At 42.2% G+C, this 22177-nt stretch overlaps 1 protein-coding gene across 1 annotated transcript in view; it reads left to right on the top strand.

The window, feature by feature from the left end:
* The window catches only part of EGFLAM (EGF like, fibronectin type III and laminin G domains), a 170773-nt gene that overhangs the window by 75214 nt on the left and 73382 nt on the right, over positions 1 to 22177 (top strand). Inside the window, exon 7 of the mRNA XM_032625049.1 lies at positions 10308 to 10474. Coding sequence (XP_032480940.1) covers positions 10308 to 10474 — 167 coding nt within the window. The remainder of the gene's footprint in view (positions 1 to 10307; positions 10475 to 22177) is intronic.

The raw sequence follows: 22177 nt of genomic DNA, 5'->3' as shown, positions 1-22177 counted from the left end.
ATACCTGTTATGGTTATCACTACTATGAAATTATTAAATCCATTGCTAAGTATTGTTATTTAATGTGTTAATGAAGAAGTATGTATATTAATATATCATAATTTTTTATTGTTTTCATAATTGTTTCTAGTATAACTGGTTTCCTTTGTGATCCTATGCATTTTATGCATTTAAAAATATTATTCCAAGAAGGGATTCACAGATTTCTGCAGACTGTCAAAGTAGCACAAACAAGGTTAAAGACTGTTGTCTTAAACAGTTTTTTTTTTTTTTTTTTTTGGCTGCGTTGGGTCTTCATTGCTGCGCGCACGCTTTCTCTAGTTGTGGCAAGCAGGGGCTACTCTTCATTGCGGTGCGCAGGCTTCTCATTGTGGTGGCTTCTCTTGTTGCGGAGCACTGGCTCTAGGCGTGTGGACTTCAGTACTTGTGGCACGCGGGCTCAGTAGTTGTGGTGCACGGGCTTATTTGCTCTGCAGCATGTGGGATCTTCCCTGACCAGGGCTTGAACCCTTGTCCCCTGCATTGGCAGGTGGATTCTTAACCACTGTGCCACCAGGGAAGTCCAAGACTGTTGTCTTAGACCAGGGGTTGGCAAATTTTTCTGCAGGGTCAGGTAGTAAGTATTTTATGCTTTGCCAGCTATGTGGTCTTTTTCTCAACTATTGAGCTCTGCCATCGTAGCGGGAAAGCAGCCTAGACAATACCTAAACAAACAGTTGTGGTTGTGTTTCGATAAAACTTTATTTACAAAACCTGGCAGGCAGCTGAAGGTTGCTACCCGCTGGTTTAGGGCATTGCGTTATTGCTGACGTCTAAGTTTGAAGATATTTGAATTCAGCTCAATTCACCCTTTACTGGATACTTACTATGTGTATGCATTCATCCAAACATGTACGTATTGAGTATCTTCCATGTGCAAAGCATGTGCAAGAGATTTCGGGGTGAATCAGCTATTGCCTCTGCTTGGACAGTCCAGTGGGGAATGCAGGTGAGCAGTCCAGAGCTGTGAGTGTTGCGGGCAGGGGTGGGGGCCAGGGGCCTAGAGGAACACAGCCTTGACATCTAACCCAGTTTTGAAGGAATCTGGGAAGGCTTCTTACAGGAACTAAGGAGGACATATCAGCAATAACCAGGCACAAGGGGAGGGAGGAAGCAGTGTGAAAAGGCTCAGGCCAGAAGGAGCTGCTCAAGCAGTGGCTTGGAGGCAAAAAGGAAATGTTCTTGGACTTGCTTAGAAGCCTGGAGCTCTGTGTAGTGAGAGATAAGGCTGGCTAGGTAAGCAAGGTTTGGAGCAGGAAAGCCTTTATAAAGGATCTCCTTTTGTCCTGACAGGAATAGGGAGCTATGGGAAGGGTTAAGCAGAAAAGGAATTGATAGTATTTGCATTTTGAAAGATCATGCAGACATTCCAAGGAGCATGGAAATGAATAAGACAATCAGCATGTCAATGCGCTCACAGCCTAGTAGGGAAGACAGAAATATAAAATTCCATTAGAAGGTGGTATATTCAGTGTAATGGTAGAATCAGATTTAAGCGGTAGGAGGGCCCAGAGAAGAATCTTTTCAATTCGGTGTCTGAAATGATGCTTAGAAGGAATAACATGAAGGAAAATACTGAAGGAAGGAGCCTCCAAATAATCCAAGGTCCTCCAGAAAACATTAAACCGAGGAATGCTAGGTCCCATACTGAGGGAGGGAGGACACATATATCTCTGGTTGTACTGTAATTAGGCTTTTGGTCCCCTCCATCTCGGGCCTATAGAGTGGCCTCCACTGTCAAGGCCATTCGGATGTTCTGTGGATCCCCAAGAGGGCTGTTTTCTGCTCCAACGAGTTCCTCTCTCAGAAGTATTTTCTTAGCCGGATTTAACCATTCCTAGCCCAGTTTCCTAGTTAATGTCTGTAACGTGCTTGAATATCACTCCCCACCTCAGCTTGAACTTTCTAGAGAAGGGGTTCTCAGCCCGTGGGCTCATTAGAAGGTAAAGAAATCAGCTGAGGGGGTCCTGACCGACAGGTTTTCAAAAGTAAAATGAAACAGGAAAGAAAGTATCAGAAGGCATCACACGTAATAAAAATAAGAATTATTTCGTGAAACTTGTGTTTCAGCTGTGTGTGCATATTTGTGGTGTGTACCGGGTCACAATGTTCGATGTATGTCTTATTGTGGATCATTCACAAATGTTGAAACACAGTGCTCTAGAGAGTGATGTATCCAGAGCATACTTGGAGTTTAACAGGCTGCATTTCCACTTTATGAACATTTATCTGTAAGTCATAAATTTGTCTTCATGGCTGAAAAAATCTGTTTTCTTTATTCTCGGAGTTCTAGAGTTGGAAGCACCATCTAAGGTATTCTAGAAGAAAAACCCCTTGTCCAGTGTTTTTCAAATTATGGGTCACAACACTTCAGTGGGTGGTGAAATCAGTTTAGTGGGTTCTTATCAGAATTTTTAAAAAAAGAAGAAAAGAAAGGAAAAGAAGAGAAAGAAGAGGAAATAGCAAAGTGAATAACATAGTAAGGATAAGTATCTTTTCTTGAAACTTTTCTTTCAGTTTTGTACTCACATGTGAGTCATACACATGTAGTATACATATATGAATAGGTATATTGGGTTGCTCTACAATAATGTATTTCCTACTGTGAGTTGAGGTCAGAGACATTGAGTGAAGTCCAACCTTCTTACTGTGTTCAGGAAGCAGCTGGTTACATTTCTGATGGATGGCTACCCAACCTCTGCTTCAAGACAGCTGCTGATGCAGAGCTCAGCCCTTTCGAGCAGTTGGCTTTGTTGTCAACCATTCCTGATTGCCATCAAAGGGTCTTCTTTATAACACACTGCCATTGGCTTGCCTGTAAGGAACCATTGGGCCTCCTAGTCCGATATGGAAAACACAGAAGCCATCGTCACCATCTTCATTTGACTGTCTATCTCCTATCTAATGACACTGGCATATGTTCAGTATATCCTCTCTACCCCAAGCCAATCAATACCAGCCCTTTGAACTCTGCCTCAAGTGGAGATGGGTCTAGAGCACTTCTGCCAAGTGATCAACCTAGAAAACCACTTTTTCCTAGGAGATGGACACTAGGCCTTTTCAACAGCAGGTAGTCCAGAGGATTCATATTGAGTTTGTGATCAATGCCCCCTGCCTTCCCCATAGATCTTTGCCACACCAGGTTTTCTCTGCCTTATTTCTATGCCATCGGCTTTTTAAAAAACCTAATATAAGATTTTACATTTACCATTTGAGTTGGCTTTGCCCTTGTGTTTCTGCACACGGAGGTCATTTTGACTTTTTATTCTGTCATGAATGTCTTGTGAGGTCACGTCCCAAGCAACTATTTGCATTTCCTAAAGTTCTTCTTTTTCAGATAGTTTGTTAGTGTATATAAATGGAACTGATTTTTTTTTGTATCTTGCAACTTTATTGAATTTGTTCATTAGTTCTAACAGTTTTGGGGTGGAGTGTTTAAGGTTTTCTATATGTGATACCATGTCATCTGCAAACACAGACAATTTAAGTTCCTCCTTTCCAATTTGGATGGTGTTTATTTCCTTTTCTTGTGTAATTGCCCTGGCCAGGACTTCTAGTAGTAGGTTTCTTAGAAGTGGTCAGAGTGGGCACATTTGTTTACCCTTGTTCCTGATATTAGAAGAAAATTTTTCGGCTTTTCGCTGTTGAGTGCTAGCTGTGGGCTCGTCATACATGGCCTTTATTATGTTGAGGTAAATTCCTTCTATACCTAATTTGTTGAGAGTTTTTATCGTGAAGGGATGTGGAATTCTGTCAAATGCTTTTTCTGCATTTATTGAGATGGTCCTCTGGTTTTTTTCTTTCATTTTGTTAATGTGGTGTATCAGATTTATCGATTTGACTATGTTGCATCCCAGGGATAAATTCCACCTGATCATGTAAGATCATTTTAATGTGCTGTTGAATTTGGTTTGCTAGTATTTTTTCTATTTCTGTGAAAAATGCCATTGGAATTTTAATAGGGACTGCATTGAATATGTAGATTGCTTTGGATAATATGGACATTTTAACCACACCTTGAAGGTATCACCTACAATTTCTACTTACAGTTTTTTCAAGTTAAAAATTTAAAGTCACTTGCAAAGTTATCTGACTACAAAATCATTCTAGAATTTTATAATCTTCTTTTCACTCTTTTACAGTTGCCTTGCTTTCACTTAGTTCAAAGGCAATTATGTTTTAGTGGTTCAGCTTTACCAGGTCTTTCAAAACCATTAAACATAGCTATCACTTATATTTTTACTCATATTCACTAGTTTATATAATATGGCATTAAATAACATAATTACAATAACAAACATGAAAGTCATAAATAAATTTAGAAATAAACACAATGGACTGTTGATAAGCCAACAGCTGAATTAGTGGGAACTAATGAGGATCCTTGGTTAATCTAACAAACTGGTAGAGGCTGACAAGGAAAGCTTTGACTATGTGTGATAGGCAGAGGTACTGTATATTCATTTACCTACTTACTTATGGCTAATGTTTTTATATATTATACCAATCTTTTATATAGGTTAATTGAGCATTCATGTTAGGAACCCATATTATTTATTCTCTTTGGATATTCCACACTATATTTTACATGTAGTTGGTGCTTAATTTATCCACATTCATACATAGAGCTAATTCTGCACTCATCTCTTCTCCACCCAGAGATGCCCTATTCCTTTTCAGTTATCACAACTCAAATATATTTGAAATCTAACTTAAATTCTTCCTGGTCTCATATACGTTCCCCAGGATGCCAGTTCACATTGACCTGTTCAAATATGGCTCTTGAGATATGCAACTTTGCACTGGCTTCCTAATGGTGCTTAGATATATTATCTGCCAGTTAGATTATAAATTCCCTGAGAATGGAATTGTGTTTATAGTTCCTTAGAGCCTCCCAGAATATAACTTCTGTGATGGATTCATGGTTGATAATCATTAATCACTTGCCAACTGAATAGCCCAAGGCAGTCACCTACCGGGTTTGATGGTACCAAGAAAAATGATTGTCCACTAAGGGTGAACTTGGCAATAGTTGAGGTGGTCAAAATGCCACAAGAGAGGGAAGAAAAGAGAAAAAGATACCACCCTGTGGTATTAGGACTTTGGATAAGTTATTTTCCTTCGGTGTCCACGTGGGTAGAATGAGGGAACAGACTAGACAGTGACTCTAAACGTTTTGGGATCATGATTGTCTTTGAGAATCTGATGAGAAGCTGAGGACGCTTTGCTTAGGAAAATGAAGCTCACACACGGAATCTTGCACATGATTTCTGAGAGCCCTCAGACACTTAGACCAAACAATCTCTAAGATTCCTGATAACCAGGCTGGATGCTAATATTGCTTCCTCCCACCAAAATGAACCAGTGGGTGTTCTGATTACTTGAATCAGCTAACTGGGTTTTGAATGGTCACCGCTGACCGAATTGTATCTGTCCCACCTGAACTCCCCCACCCAACCACCTTCCAAAGGTGTCCTCCTGACCTCCTGAGATACAGGATGCACAACCCAACCTATCCCACTACTTGGAAAAGTTTTTAAGAGCCTGCCCTACCGGTGGCTGCCCATCTTTACCTGGGATGGCTGTACTTTCTTAGGCTGCTTCTTCCCCTCTAGGCTTTTCCTGGTTGGGGAAATTGGGAGGCTAGTGTTGCTATGGTGATTTGACTGGCAACTCTGTAGTTAGGATGATTTTCTTTAGTGAAAAAAGATAAAGTTATTGTTTGAGGATGAACTAAGACAATGCTTTTGCCTGATTATCTCTCTCTCAACCTTGCCTTTGCACTTTTGCACCTCAAGAGACTCTAAAAACATTTAAATGCAAAACCCATGACAAAATCAGAGGCAAAATGTTAAAGGTTTTGGACTGGTATTCAATCTACATGAGCTTTCCTCTCTCACTGTATATAATGAAGTTAAATGTTAATGATGTCAATCTCTTATTCGCTGAAAATGTAGCTTTCTTTCTTGCATTAAATGAGCAAATAGAAAATAATCTCTTTTTTTGTGGGGGATGGGAAGCTGTAATTTTTTACATGAAAATTGTTGCAGATATTTGCAGGTAGCCCTGGGTAGACAGTGGCACATTCTGAGAGCAGTGACAGGTCCTTTCCTCTATAAATGCCACAAGGGAAACTTAGCAAAGGATAACAGGAGAGTTTTATCTAAAGATCATATCTTTCCTGACTTTACTGTTAGGCATCCCTGTGGCTTTCCTCTGTGAAGTGATTTTGTTCTAATTTGAGTTTGTAAATGTGTTTCCTTCCACTCACGAGGTTTTCTCTTTGATGACAAAGTTAGTTTACATGAGAAATCCATCTTTAGGGAAAGGATACCGAGAAAGAGAAATGAGCCCTACATCCTACAGTGGACATGCTTGTGACCTCTGCTTCTCCAAACACATGAATTCTTGTGAGATATGGGCCCCATAAACTCCTCATCAGCACGGTGAGGCCAAGGAAGCATCTTTTGCTGGGCTTAAGGACTCCATCTAGCTTTCAACAATTCTTGCTAATGAAAAACTAGAAGAGCACATATTAGAGAAATCTGTGTACCATCCAGGCATCTTCTTTTAGCAAAATGAGTCTTTACCTCCTTGCCTATTAAGTTGTTCATAAAGGGCAAACATCAATGTTTTTTGCTTCCTGCCTTCCTCTAAATATCTGTGAGCAGAGGGGTTTAACGATAGAAGAGCGGAGAGGTTGGTTGGGGAGCAAACTAAAAGATGGAGAATCTCCCAATCCCTATCACCCCAATTTTTCATTCAGCATCAAGGATCTTCTTAATCTAATCTTCCCCCATCAACCCAAGTTGGTCTCACCATTTATCAGCTGTGTGACCTCAGGCAAGTTACTTACCCATTCTGTGCCTTAATTTCCTCTTCAAAGAAATGGGGGGGGGGTGTTTAATATTAGTATCTACTGTATAGAGTAATTGTGAGAAGTAAATGAGTTAAACTATTAGAACAATGCTTGATACGCATTGAAGAACATGATAAATGATAGCTATTATTAGTTATTAACAAAACCTCTCCACTCCAGTTAGGCCATTTGCACTGTCCCCCAGCCATGCACAAACATTCCTAAATTTCATTTTGTAGCTCTTATTACCTGGAAAGCTCTCCTTTCTCCCTCCAACTAGGAAGTCCATATAGAACAGCACTGGCCAATAGTAAATGCAAGCCTATATGAAATTTTAAGTTTTTTGATAGGGGTATTTAAAGGGTAGTAAGAAACAAGTGAAACTAATTTCAATAATAAGTATTTTTAACTCACTGAATCCAGCATATCATCATTTCAACATGTAATCAATATAAATATTAATATTTTACACTTAAAAAAAATCCACTGTACACTTTACACTCACAGCACATCCCAATTCAGACAAGCCGCATTTCAAGTACTGACTAGCCACGTGCGCTAGTGCTACTGCATTGAAGCTCATGGGTATAGAGTGAGCAGGTGGCCAAGGGTTGCCTGCCAGCTCTGTGAGGTGGGTACATCCCTTACACAATGGCTAATCCATGCTGAGCATTTACAGTGTGATGCTGTTACCGAACCAGACTTGGGTCTGCTTGCCTGAGCGCAGTAAAGCCGATCTACTGACACCAGGTTGTGGTGAAGGAAAGTACAGCGTTTATTGCGGGGCACCAAGCAAGGAGTCCAGGTAGCTAGTGCTTAAAAGACCCGAGCTCCCCGAAGGCTTTCAGGGAAAGGTTTTTAAAGGCGTAAGGGAAGTGGGTTGTGGGGTGTGTGATCAGCTCATGGACACTCCTCTGATTGGTTGGTGGTGAGCTAATCGTGAGTCAATATCATCAACCCTCTGGTTCCAACCGGTCTGGGCTGTATGTGCCTGTGAGCAGCAGACAGTTAACTTCTTCCACCTGGTGGGTTTCAGTTTCTGCAAAACAGCTCAAAAGATGTGGCTCAGAATATTATCTATAGCCCTTGAGGAGGAACTGAAGGTCCTTGACTTTGTTGAATGGCTAAACTATTATTATTTTATCTTGTTTGATGTTATTTTTTCCTTTCTGCACTTTCTCACTTTTCTGATTAAATTTATTCTTTGACTAAAGTTTTTCTACAGGCAAAAGGCAGGCTGAGGACATTGGGAAGAGGGGGCTCCTGTTCTGGGAGGGCCCCATAGGGTCCTGCTCAGTTACATTGCCAGGCACTGTGCTGGGATACAGAACTAATTTCTCCTTTATGACAGCCCTCTTAAGTAGGTACTTTTATCACCCCATTTTACAGATGAGAAGCTAGAGACTTAACTTAAAGAGGTGAAATAGCAGCTAGTGAGCAATAGAGGCAGGATTTGAACAGCTCAGCCCAGATCCAGAGTTTGTTCTCTTACCCGCTGTATGCTGTCCCCCAGATGGAAGCTGGACTTTTTTTTTTTTAATCCTTTTATTATTCTTTTTTAACAAACGGCCCCAGGGATAGGGGACCAGGGGAGGGGGGAGGAGGGGAAGCAAGGCCCCAGCCCCGCAACCCTTCCCCACCCACCCCTTTCCCCCTTATATATTTATAATCTATATACAAGCACCAGGAGGTGGGGGCAAAGGGCGCTTCGTCAGCGGGGTGGGGGCAATCCAGGCTCCTGTGCCCTTCGGGACGGCCCTTCTCGAGAAGGGGGTCCCGTCCGCTCCCAGGGCTTCGGCGTCCAGCGCAGGGCATCCGGTGGGGAGGCCTGCTGGTAGAGGTCGATGCGCTGGCTGCGGAAGACTCCACTGTAGGTGGAAGGTGGGACCTTGAGATGGGAATTGAGGCCAGAGAAAGACCTTCCAGCTGGAGGAGTACGTGATGACCCAGGTCCCCCAAGGTTGCTGTTCAGTTTTCGATAATCCTGGAATGGCTTTAGTTCTACTGGGTGCAGCTCTGCTTGCCCCAAGCTAGGGCCGAAGGGCCTGGCAGGTGAAGGCAGCACCCGCATAGCAGGAGCAGGCGGGGGCCGCACAGCCAGGCTGGGGGGCCGCAGAGCAGGGCCCACAGGTAACAGAGAAAGGGGGGGGTCGGGCAGGAGGTGGCGCTGGTGGCAGGGAGCCGCAATTCACCACAGGCAGCTGTGAGTCCACCGTGGGGGGAAGCATCTGCTGGGCAGGGGCCCCGTAGGGGAGGAAGCCACTTTGGCCGCCAGGCTGCAGAGGAGGAGAATAAAGATCTGAAGGGGATGGCAGATCCTGTCACACCTGAAGCAAGGGTAGGTCTGGCAAAGGGCTGGGGCAGAAAGCTGGAGGGTGGAGGAAGGAAGGTGGAAGGTAGAGAACTCCTCCAGCTAGCAACTTCCCCAGCTCTGTTGCTTGCAGTGTGGAGAAATCCAGAAATTGGCCCTTGACAGCTACCCCAGAGGGCAGTGCCGAGGGTCGGGCTGGGCCTGGGAGGAGGTATGGGGCTGTGATCTGCAAGGGTGCAATGAGGGTGTCCCAGGGCAGAAACCTCCGTCGTTGGGGTATAGCTGAGAGGCTGTGGCTCCCCCTGAAACCTGAGAAATGGGAGGCCCAGGGCTGCCATAGAAGACCTCAGGGTACAAGCATTGGCCTGATGAGCTGGTCTCTGGGCCACAGTGCCCAGAACCCAGGTGCTTGGATTGTGGCTCAGCTGAGGCAGAAACACTGGGGAACAGCTCCTAGTCGCGGGTGATGGGAATGGCCTCAGTGACTGATACCATTAGCTCCTTCTCTGCTTTTAAACTGTCTCCCACCACTAGGCACAAGTCCGAGTCCATGTGAACATTTGGCAAGTTGGCACGCTTGTAGTTTTGTGAAGAGTAAGAATGGCCGTGCTACAGAATCTTGTTGGGTTTTCCCATGGCAGTTCACGCAGTTAGTCACCCTGGAACATTTATATTTGTTTATTTTGTGAACAGATTGTGCATAGCTGGAATCTGTGCTTTCCTGACCCCTGGGAATGGGAACTATCAGGGGAAGGCTTGTTTACGAAACATCTGGAAGGCAGAGTCCCTGAAACCGAATTCCTACGTGGGGATCTTTTTACCACAGTCAAGGCCATGCAAGGAAAAGCGGGTGATCTTTAAACAGTGCTTAAAACTGGCCCTAAAAAGGATCTACTTTCTTTTATTGGCAAGGGCTTAAAAATCATGACCTGGCATTTCAAATCCAGATCACTTTTAGATGGGAAATGTTCACTCATTTTGATAAGTCTTGCTTGCAGAATTCAAACGCTGTTAGTTTACATAGCCAGCAAGCTTTCCTTCCCTCTGCTGTAACTGAACTACTGCTTCTCATTCTGTTTTGTTTTTTAATCAACAAAGGCCAGATTTTGACAAGAGTTGGACCTTAATCCAAGAGCAGCTCCAGATGGATTCCATGGTCATCAAGGGCCTCGATCCGGACACCAGCTACCAGTTTGCCGTGAGGGCCGTGAACCCCCACGGTCTCAGCCCCCGTAGTCAGCCCAGTGACACCATCCGAACCGCCCGTGAGTACTGCGGTCCTTCTGAAGGACAGACAGACGTAGCTGCGTTGCTGGGATTGCCTCCTGAGGACCCACTTGACGGAGGTTGCTTAGCGCCCCGCAAAAGGGCAGTCTGGAAGGGGGTGTCCTCAGCCTTTCCTGCTGTGGTTTTCCCAGGTCTTTGGAAGTTAGAGGCCCTCCACAGGGCCAGGCTGCTTCTTTGTACAGGAGGTCAGCAGAAGGCTTATTTTTGCATTATCCTTAGGGAGTTTGAGGTCAGTTTTCTTTCATGGGTACAAAACAGATCACATACCAAGATGTGCAGCTCCTGCCCCTTTCCATCTTTTGGACAAAATGGGTTCAGTTTAGAATCATAGGAGAAAAAATGCTGCTCCCAGACCCTTCAGGGTTATTCTTCACCGGCAAATCAAGGACGATCAAGTAAAATCAGCCCCTCTGAAGGATGGTGAAGGAGAATCCAAGGTGCTAGCTCGCCGATGTGTAGCTGGGGGTCTGTAGCATAGGCTCTGTCATAGTGCCTCTCTGGGGGCCTTGGGGAAGCTTGGGCCAGTTCATCAAACCATCTGGAATTTTGTGAAAAGTCAGATTCCGATTGTGGTCTGGGGTTTAAGAAGCTCCCACACGATTCAAGAACTATATTTCGACTGCTTGCTCCACCTTGCCAATCTGGCTTAGAAAGCTTTGTCTTTTGGAAGCGGGAGGTACATGTACACAAACCTAGAACCCAGTGTCGTGGGGAGGTCTCAGAACTGAACTGTTGACACTTCTTTTGTTTGAAAACTGTAATCTTTTCAATTTTGCCGGTAAATTCCTCCAGATTCTTGTGCCTGAAGAGCCCCACTACCATCCCTGGGTCTCTTCAGCCAGGAAAGGAGCTCTCAGAAAAGAAGCCTACTTAGCACTGCCAGAGGCTTGCCTTGGCCAGGACAGAGCCCTGCGTTCATTGGTTAGCTGATCCTTCTAAACTCCTCCCCTCTGCTTCACAGCAGCCCTACAGCTGACTTCCCTGCCCACCTGCTGTTTCCAGGGGTGGAGATTCACCAAGTTCCCTAAGTCCTAGGAATTTTGGCTCTTCTAAAACCAGCCCTTACCCTAACCTTGAATGTTAGGACTCCATCCTTCAAATTGAATTGTTGCGGAATATGGGGATGTAGTGAGTCCACACCCTACACACACACACACACACACACACACACACACACACACACACACACACACACACACACACCCCTACATACTCAGTAACTACCATCACCCAACAATTGTTTCACCGCTCTTCCTTAGAATTTAGAAGCTACAACTCCCCATTCATGCGGCAAGGGATGAAGCTCCTTCTTTCTAGAAGAAATGTTAACAATTTTATTTCAGATCAAAGGAGGGCCACCTTCCACTCTTGCTGGATGAGATCTACTCTGTAATCTTTGGTTAAGCTTTGTGATGCATGGCCAAAAAATGGGGCAACAGTAGCTGAGGCAGGCCTCAGGATCTGACTGTGTTTTGAAACACGTAGTTTGTCTTTTTGTATTATAAACCGAGCAGGCACTGTGTGCTGTGTGCCTACCCACCCTTCCCCAGCACTGAACTCCTCCGCTCCCATTTTGTGAGCTGCCCCATGTTCACTTCTTTCCTTCTATCCCCTAGTATCTCCTTCTCCACAGAGGCAACAAAGTGCAAAAAGGATGAGCTCTAACACCTCAGCTGGCCCTGGACGTAGATGTGGAGACTGGAGTCAGGGGAGGGGGCGTGGAGGGGCATCTCTTGAACTTTTTCTTTTTAAACTGAAACACTAGTCTGGTCTTGGAGTTTCTGATAATTATTTCCCCTTTGGTAGATGCCAGCTCTGTGAATTAAGTGGGATAAGGTATGTGGAAGTGCTTTACAGATATGTAACATGTTGTTACAGTTGCCTCCTTTGTGAAGTAAAATTTATCCTTTCAAAGTAATTGTGTGCAGGGGATGTGGCTGATTCAGTGAAAACTCTCAATTATGAAATATTCCTCAATAAGTCAAACTTAACTGTTTATATATATATGGTGACTCAAATCAGGGTAACAGAAATAGAATTTATTAGATAGCCTGTTTTATGAATATATAAGAATGTGCTGTCATTGGTATTTCAATTGTGACTTTTTTGGTCATGATCATTTCTAATGTTTTAGAAAAACCTGTATTCTGGCAAATTCATACTTCTTATTCTGCTCTTTGTCTAGACTATTATTTTACCTCCAAAACCCACTTTTCCGTATATAAAAATGCCTGATTACCAAATAGCCCTTATTGGAATTATAATAAATTCTGAACATCAGAGCTACTGTTGGGAAAGGCTCCTATGAGCCGGCCGCATCTCAAGCACTTACCTGGGAAACCCCATATTAATCCTTATAAAAACCCTGTGCCAGAGGAATAGTATCCCTTTTTCATAGTATCCTTTTTTTAAAAAAATAGATTTTTAAAAATTGAGTCTTTGAAAGATTACATATTTTCCCAAGAATAATCATTGTAAAGGCAGGATTTGAACTTGGGTTTGGCTGACTGCTAAACCACTTCCCTGAGTGAGGTTCAAATTAAAGAATGTTCTTCTTCTAGTGCGAAATGGCATGAGAAAGGTAACGTTCGCAGTTAAATAAAGTACAGGGGACAGTCCTTGTAGAATCTATGGACCAAGGAAGTTCTGACAGCACAGAACAAGAATTTTAAGAATATTTTTTCTTTTAAAACCTGTAAGGCGTATTGCACATACCAGAAGGTGAGTAAAACATACTTACAGGTCTGAAATGCTACCAGCAAGCATCAGTATAGCCCTGGTAGTTTACAGCTGGTAGCCCTTGTGATTGGTTAGACCCAAGCCAAGAAGTTGTTAAATATTTTGAACACTTCCTGAAGGAATTTGTGAGATGAGTATTTCTACATGTTGGGCTCCCCCTTTCTCATAATTCTTACTCCTCCCAACCTCCGGGTCCTTCCTTCATGGATGTTTTGTGGGTTGATGCTTCCTGAACCGTGAACCTCAGGACAGTTGTCAAGTGCACTTACAAGGTGCAGCGGGCTCGATGGGAACCCTTGGATCGCACCCCAGACACTGCCACTCGCTGAGCTCCTCTGTCACCTATTTTAGACTTGCATCCACCTCCTTTCATAAAAAATATAAGACATCACCTCTAGTTACTCACAGAGCATTGACTTCCCCTGGACCTATTTGCGCCCGACCCTGTTAGCAGACCTCGGGTGCTCTGTGTCTGTAGTTACTGAAAGCCAGGGCCCAGCGTTTTCCTTCATTGGTGCTCAGCCTGAGTGAGGAAGAGGGTTTTGATGGCTTCGCCGGGGAATTGTGAGGTGTGTTCAATGTCCACATCTTAGCTCAGCTCCATAACCTTACAGGTAGAAAGGGAAGGAAAAATTAAGATGTTTTAGTGTCCAGATCCTCTGCTGAGAACTAGATCATTTCAGACCTTGACTAATAAAGACGCTACCCTGTACTGACTCCCATCCTCTCAGCAGAGATTTTCCACACGTCAGCACCTCTTCTCTTCCTCTAAGGAAATACAAGAAAGACAAAGATCACGATTCCTCATTCTTTACCCCATTCTACTCTACATTTTTTCTTCCAGAAAGAAATGCCAACAACATTATAATTTGCCTATTATTCCATGGCATTCTATTTTCCCTTGGTTGATCTTATAAATTAGCCAATCAGAACGGGACTGGTGGAGCCTCACGAACACAGGGGCACATATGTGGCTTTGTAGTAAGACACGTATTCGCCCCGTCTGGTGGTCACTTATCCTCTGGGATCCAAGCTTATCTTGATCAAGAAGGATGGAACAAGTAATAAGGGATATGAATTGTAAATAATAGAAATGGCAGAAGTCATGTGTTTTCTTTCTTTTTCCCAAAAACAAATGAAATGAAAAATCACTCATATGTGTAACCCACTCTAGGATTATATAACCTTCCCTGGGTATGGAACTTGGTCCTACACCCTAAAGCATTTAATTTCTCGTGTTCTAGCCTCATGATATAAGCAGAGAAAGAACCAGTAAGTTTTTCACTGAAGTGAAATCGGTATCCTCAGGGAAGTCCCCAGTAGAAGGTGTTCTTTTGTTCCCAGCAAAAGTCATTTTGCTCCTTTCTGCCTGAGGGCTTTTGTACCTGCTGTTTCCTCTACTTGGAACTCTCTCTCCCCAATCTTTCTATGTCCCTATGACCTCCCTCCCTTTCTTCTTTTATATCATAGCTCAGATGTCACTTCCCCAGACAGGCTCCCCTAAACTTCACACAGTGTCTCCTCAGCCCATTCCCAGCTTTGCTATGGCCCTTTCACTGCCTGAAACTCTTTACTTATCTGTCTCCCCCCTTCAGTATAAGCTCCATACTGGAGTTGGATCGACTCATTCAAGGTTGTGTTCCTAACACCCTGTACAAAGTAGGCTCTCAATAAAATATTGATTGAGTACATGAATGACTGAATGCGACTTCACAAGCCAAGAACCTGTGACTACTTTGGTGGCTGGATAACTTTCTACTGCTACTGTCTGGGAAATTTGAAGAGAAGATGTGAGGAGAAGGTTGGTCTAGAGACCCACCAGGCCAAAATTAGGTTTGCCCATTGGCAAGGTTTATAGGCAAAGCCGAGCTCCCAGAATTGCAATGAGACACAAGTAAGAACAAATTAGAGTGAAAGAGGGAGGAAAGAAGGAAGGAAGGAAGGAAGGAAGGAAAGGAGGGAGGGAGGGAAGGAGAAAGCAAACACAGGGAGTTTAAGTTCAAGGCAGTAAGGATGGAAAAGAGGCCTTTGAGAGAGATTTCAGTGATCAATAGAGTTCCATTTGCTAATAAGGAGGTTGAGGAAGGGAAAGACATTTCCCAACTCTTTCGAATCAAGCCCTTATTTTACCACTGTGTTCTTTTTTTAAAAATTTTTCCATTATGAATTATGATCATTTTTATAATTGAAAAGATGATGGATCTGAAGATTTAGGAAGCTGGTTAAGGATATTATTACACTGATATTTTCCATTTTCCTATTAGCAGTAAATTTTTGAAACCCTTATTTCTTTTTGAATTTTATTTTTTTTTATACAGCAGGTCCTTATTAGTCATCAATTTTATACACATCAGTGTATACATGTCAATCCCAATTGCCCAATTCATCACACCACCACCACCACCCACAGCCGCTTTCCCCCTTGGTGTCCATAGGTTTGTTCTCTATATCTGTGTCTCAATTTCTGCCCTGCAAAACGGTTCATCTGTACCATTTTTCTAGGTTCCACATATATGCGTTAATATACGATATTTGTTTTTCTCTTTCTGACTTAATTCACTCTGTATGACAGTCTCTAGATCCATCCACATCTCTACAAATGATCCAATTTTGTTTCTTTTTATGGCTGAGGAATATTCCATTGTATATATGTACCACTTCTTCTTTATCCATTCGTCTGTCGATGGGCATTTAGGTTGCTTCCATGACCTGGCTATTGTAAATAGTGCTGCAATGAAAATTAGGGTGCATGTGTCTTTTTGAATTATGGTTTTCTCTGGGTATATGCCCAGTAGTGGGATTGCTGGATCATATGGTAGCTCTATTTTTAGTTTTTTAAGGAACCTCCATACTGTTCTCCATAGTGGCTGTATCAATTTACATTCCCACCAACAGTGCAAGAGGGTTCCCTTTTCTCCACACCCTCTCCAGCATTTGTTGTTTGTAGATTTTCTGATGATGCCCATTCTAACCAGTGTGAACTGATACCTCATTGTAGTTTTGATTTGCATTTCTCTAATAATTAGTGATGTTGAGCAGCTTTTCATGTGCTTCTTGGCCATCTGTATGTCTTCTTTGGAGAAATGTCTATTTAGGTCTTCTGCCAATTTTTTGATTGGGTTGTTTGCTTTTTTAATATTGAGCTGCATGAGCTGTTTATATATTTTGGTGATGACTCCTTTGTCCATTGATTCATTTGCAAATATTTTCTCCCATTCTGAGGGTTTTCTTTTTGTCTTGTTTGTAGTTTCCTTTGCTTTGCAAAAGCTTTTACATTTCATTAGGTCCCATTTGTTTATTTTTGTTTTTATTTCCACTACTCTAGTAGGTGGATCAAAAAAGATCTTGCTGTGATTTATGTCAAAGAGTGTTCTTTCTCTGTTTTCCTCTAAGAGTTTTATAGTGTCCAGGCTTACATTTAGGTCTCTAATCCATTTTGAGTTTATTTTTGTGTATGGTGTTAGGGAGTGTTCTAATTTCATTCTTTTACATGTAGCTGTCTAGTTTTCCCAGCACCACTTACTGAAGAGACTGTCTTTTCTCCATTGTATATCTTTGCTTCCTTTGTCATAGATTAGTTGACCATAGGTGCATGGGTTTATCTCTGGGCTTTCTATCCTGTTCCATTGATCTATATTTCTGTTTTTTTTGCCAGTACCATATTGTCTTGATTACTGTAGCTTTGTAGTATAGTCTGAAGTCAGGTAGTCTGATTCCTCCAGCTCCGTATTTTTTCCCTCAAGACTGCTTTGACTCTTTGGGGTCTTTTGTGTCGCCATACAAATTTTAAGATTTTTTGTTCTAGTTCTGTTAAAAAAAATGCCACTGTTAATTTGATAGGGATTACATTGAATCTGTAGATTGCTTTGGGTAGTATAGTCAGTTTCACAATATTGATTCTTCCAATCCAAGAACATGGTATATCTCTCCTTCTGTTTGTATCATCTTTAATTTCTTTCATCAGTGGCTTATAGTTTTCTGCATACAGGTCTTTTGTCTCCCTAGGTAGGTTTATTCCTAGGTATTTTCTTCTTTTTGTTGCAATGGTAAATGTACTCCTGTGTTCTTTCTTGATCATTAGAATAAACTTTAACATTTCCATGCTAAGTTAGAGTACATTTTCCCTCTGGTCCTCATGAGTCTAATTATGGTCTCAGATCCTTAGAGATTGTGTAGGGAGGTGTGAGAGGTGTTTGGTTGGGGTTTGGTCTTTGACATACTCTTCTCCCCACAATCCATTTTCTTCAACAGTTTCAGAAACTTCTTCTTCTGCTGAGCTGAGACAACCCTCCTTGACCCCAATCAATCAAATTTCTACAATAAACCTGATTCCATGATGTTCTTTGCCTCCCCCACTACCCCATCCCCCTTTTCTTGTCTCTGCGGTCCTGTTTACTCAGACATTGCTCTGTTCAGCTGTTGTTGGGTGTGTATCTGTTTATGTCCTTTTGTCATACAAGTGTCCATGTGTGAATCTGACCTAGTTTTGCTCTGAAATTTGGACCCTGGTTTTAAATTGCCTGCCTCTCCAGAGACCAGCTTGGCGTGCTGGGTCTCCTGATTTCTCATATATGTAGCCACAAAATAGACTTCCTTTATCCCCAATCACTAGGAAGGGCCCCTATTTGGTGGCAGTGCCCTGAACTGCCTGCAGCTGTGAGCAGAGGGGAAGCAAGTGGGGGCAGAACGCAGTGGCATCCCTAGGGGTGGGAGGAACATTCGGGAAGGGACTGGAAGTAGCTTCTTCCAAAATCCCCGTGACTTATCATCACCCTCCTGCAGCTTCCATACAACCTGCTGCCTTCTTTGGTCAATGTCTATGGAAAGTCCTCGGCAACCCTTGAAGCCTTCTTACTGCCCCCAACCACAGTACCTTTGGACAGGGCAGAATCTGGCAGCCATGGCTGCGCCTGGAGAACTGTCTTCTTGGACAGACACAACAGGTAATAACCTTGTTGTGAGACCTTCTTGGAAAGTCACTTAATCTCCCTGGGCCTCAGTGTCCTCATCTCTAAAATGGGCACAGTAATGTCTGAGACAGGTGATATTTTCTACTTCTCAGGATTATTTTGAGGAAAATACATGTGAAACAGAGATTATGATGTCAGTCCACTTTTCAAGATGAAGGAGAGGTTGATACTTGTTTCCTCACATAATTACTGAAGGATGGTATAATTGACCTGGGTGACCACCAGCTGGTCTATTGCTTTTTCTTTATGACTCTGTGCCCTGAGCTGTGCTCTTGGGACTTGAAGTCATTAGAATGTTAGATTTTAGGAACCAAGGGTCAGGAGCGAAAACTTTCCTAACAGAAGTGGAAGAATAGAAGAGACCACATGAGTTAAGTCAAGTAGAATCATTAGGATGGCTTTTGGTTGGTTGGTTAGTTAGTTTTAAAAGACTGCAGATTTAGAAGACATCAGAGAATTAAAACTGCTAGGCACAATGAACTACACTAACAATATAATTTCACGTCTCTCACCGCTCAAGCACATCCTGGATTCAGGCAAGGAGAAAAACAAAACCCCACAGAGTTATAGTACTGTACCTCTAGTTTTCATTTGTTTGATTTTAACCTTCCAAAAACTAGACTTTTACTTAGACAGGGTCAGCAGCTTTTTCTGCAAAGTGCAAGATAGTAAATATTTCTGGACTTTTGTTTCACCTTTGCTGTTGTAGCATGAAAGCAGCCATAGACAATAAATAATGTGTGTGACTGTGTTCCAATAAAACTTTATCAATGGACACAAAAAGTTGAATTTCATATAATTTCTACGTGTCGCAAAGGATTATTCCCTTTTTAACCTTTTTCAGCTATTTAAGAATATAAAAACCCTTCTTAAGTTGTATACTGTTAAAAATGATTAAAGAAGACAATTTAGGTAATACAAACAAACTTAAACATTTCACGAAGTAAGCAGTGTCCATTCTCAAAGGACCAGAGGACTACAAAATGAGGCAGGAGGCAGGAAGCTTTTATAGGATAAAGAATGAGGAACAAGGAAGAAAAAAGCAGAAAATGAAGAGAGAAGAAGGACATGAGTGCAGAGCTCAGAGGTGCCTTGGCATTTGGAGACTGGCTGACTGGATACAGGCAGATCTCGAGACATTGCTGATTGGGTTCCAGACCATCATGATAAAGCAAGTAATCGTGATACCTCGAGTCACAGGAATCTTTTGGTTTCCCAGTGCATATAAAAGTTATGTTTACACAATATTGTAATCTATTAAGTATGCAAAGGCATTATCTCTAAAAAAACCAATTTAAGTACCTTAATTAAAAAATACTTTACTGTTAAAAAATGCTAGTCATCAGTTTGAGCCTGCAGTGGGTTGTAATCTTTTTGCTGGTGAAGGGTCTTGCCTCGGTGTCGATGGCTGCTGACTGATCAGGCTGGTGGTGGCTGAGGCAATGTCTTAACATAAGACACAGTGAAGTTTGCAGCATTGATTGACTGTTCTTTTCACGGTCGATTTCTCTGTAGCATGCAAAGCTATATGATGGCATTTTACCCACAGCAGAACTTCTTTCAAAATTGGAGTCAGTCCTCTCAAACCCTGCTGCTACTTTATCAGCTAAGTTTATGTAATATTTAAAAAATTTTAAACATCTTTATTGGAGTATAATTGCTTTACAGTGGTGTGCTAGTTTCTGCTGTATAACAAAGTGAATCAGCTATACATATCCATATATCCCCATATCTCCTCCCTCTTGCATCTCCCTCCCACCCTCCCTATCCCACCCCCTAGGTGGTCACAAAGCACTGAGCTGATCTCCCTGTGCTATGCAGCTGCTTCCCACTAGCTATCTGTTTTACATTTGGTAGTGTATATATGTCCATGTCATTCTCTCACTTTGTCCCAGCTTATCCTTCCCCCTCCCTGTGTCCTCAAGTTCATTCTCTACGTCTGCATCTTTATTCCTGTCCTGCCCCTAGGTTCTTCAGAACCTTTTTTTTTTAGATTCCATATATATGTGTCAGCATATGGTATTTGTTTTTCTCTTTCTGACGTACTTCACTCTGCATGACACACTCTGGGTCCATCCACTTCACTACAAATAACTCAATTTTGTTTCTTTTTATGGCTGAGTAATATTCCATTGTATATATGTGCCACATCTTCTTTATCCATTCATCTGCTGATTCTTTGTTGTCATTTCAACAATTTTCACAGCATCTTCATCAGGAATAGATTCCATCTCAAGAAATCACTTTCTTTGTTCATCCATAAGAAGCAACTCCTCATCAGTTAAAGTTTTATCATGAGACTGCAGTAATTTAGTCACATCTTCAGGCTCTACATCTAATTCTAGTTCTCTTGCTAATTTTACCACTTCTGCATTTACTTCCTCCACTGAAGTCTTGAACCCCTCAAAATCATCCATGAGGGTTGGAATCAACTTCTTCCAAACTCCTGTGAATGTGGATAGTTTGACCTCTTCCCATGAATCATGAATGTTCTTAATGACATCTAGGATAGTGAATCTTTTCTAGAAGGTTTTCAATTTACTTTGCCCAGATCCATCAGAGAAATCACTGTCTATGGCAGGTAGAGCCTCACAATATGTATTTCTTAAATAATAAGACAAGTCAAAATGACTTTTTAATCCATAGGCTGCAGAATGAATGCTATGTTAGCGGGCATGAAACAACATTAATCTTGTTTTTTTTATAAACAGGCAATGAAATTTATTGATTGTTAGGAATGAAATAAATAGGGAGGGAGGTGCCACTGTGTTGTGTAAGTTGCCCACCACTCTATACACTGGCAGCAGCTCTCCAATTCAGGGTTTGTGCTTGTTTGTGTTCACAGATGTGCCCATAATGTGTCTTTTCTAATATTTTGTCATCCCATGACTTTGAGCTTGTAAATGGCTTCCTGTGTTCCTTAGGATGAGATGAGAACTGCTTAAAATCATGTACAAACCTGACTGGACAGACCCCCCACCTATCCCCAACCCCCCAGTCCAGTTCACACTGTTCTGGAAACAACATTAATCTTGTCCATCTCCATCAGAGCTCTTGGGTGACCAGGTGCATTGTCAGTGAGCAGTAATATTTTGAAAGGAATCTTTTTTTTTTTTTTCTTCTGAGCAGTAAGTCTCAACAATAGGCTTAAAATATTTAGTAAACCATGTTGTCAGCAGATGTGCTGTCATCTGGGCTTTGTTGTTCCATTTATAGAGCACAGGCAGAGTTGAATCAGCACAATTCGTAAGGGCCCTAGGATTTTCAGAATGATAAATGAGCATTGGCTTCAACTTCAAGTCACCAGCTGCATTAACCCCTAAAAAGAGAGTCAGCCTGCCCTTTGAAACTTTGAAGCCAGGCATAGACTTCTCTTCTCTAGCTATGAAGCTCCTAGATGGCATCTTCTTCCATATAAGGCTGTTTCATCTACATTGAGTATCTGTTGTTTAGGGTAGTCACTTTCATTAATGACCTGAGCTAGATCTTCTGAATAACTTGCTGCAGCTTCTATATCAACACTTGCTGCTTCACTTTGCACTTTGATGTTATGGAGACAGCTTCTTTCTGTAAACCTCATGAACCAACCTCTGCTATCTTCAGATTTTTCTTACGCAGCTTCCTTACCTCTCAGCCTTGTTCTGGATTCGGCTTTGACCTAAGGGAATGTTGTGGCTGGTTTGATCTTCTCTCCAGACCACTAAAACTTTCTCTACATCAGCAATAACACTGTTTTGCTTTATCATTTGTGTGTTCATTGGAGTAGCACGTTTAATTTCCTTCAAGAACTTTTCTTTTGATTCACAACTTGGCTGCTCGTTTGGCACAAGAGGCCTGGCTTTGGGCTTATCTCAGCTTTAGCCATGGCTTTCTCACTAAGCTCAATCATTTCTAGCTTTTGATTTAAAGCGAGAGACATGTGACTCTTCCTTTCACTTGAACACTTAGAGACTATTATAGGTTTATTAATTG

This window comes from Phocoena sinus, chromosome 3, assembly GCF_008692025.1.
Source record: "Phocoena sinus isolate mPhoSin1 chromosome 3, mPhoSin1.pri, whole genome shotgun sequence".
Lineage (NCBI taxonomy): Eukaryota > Metazoa > Chordata > Mammalia > Artiodactyla > Phocoenidae > Phocoena > Phocoena sinus.
This window is presented reverse-complemented; position numbering and strand designations above follow the sequence as displayed.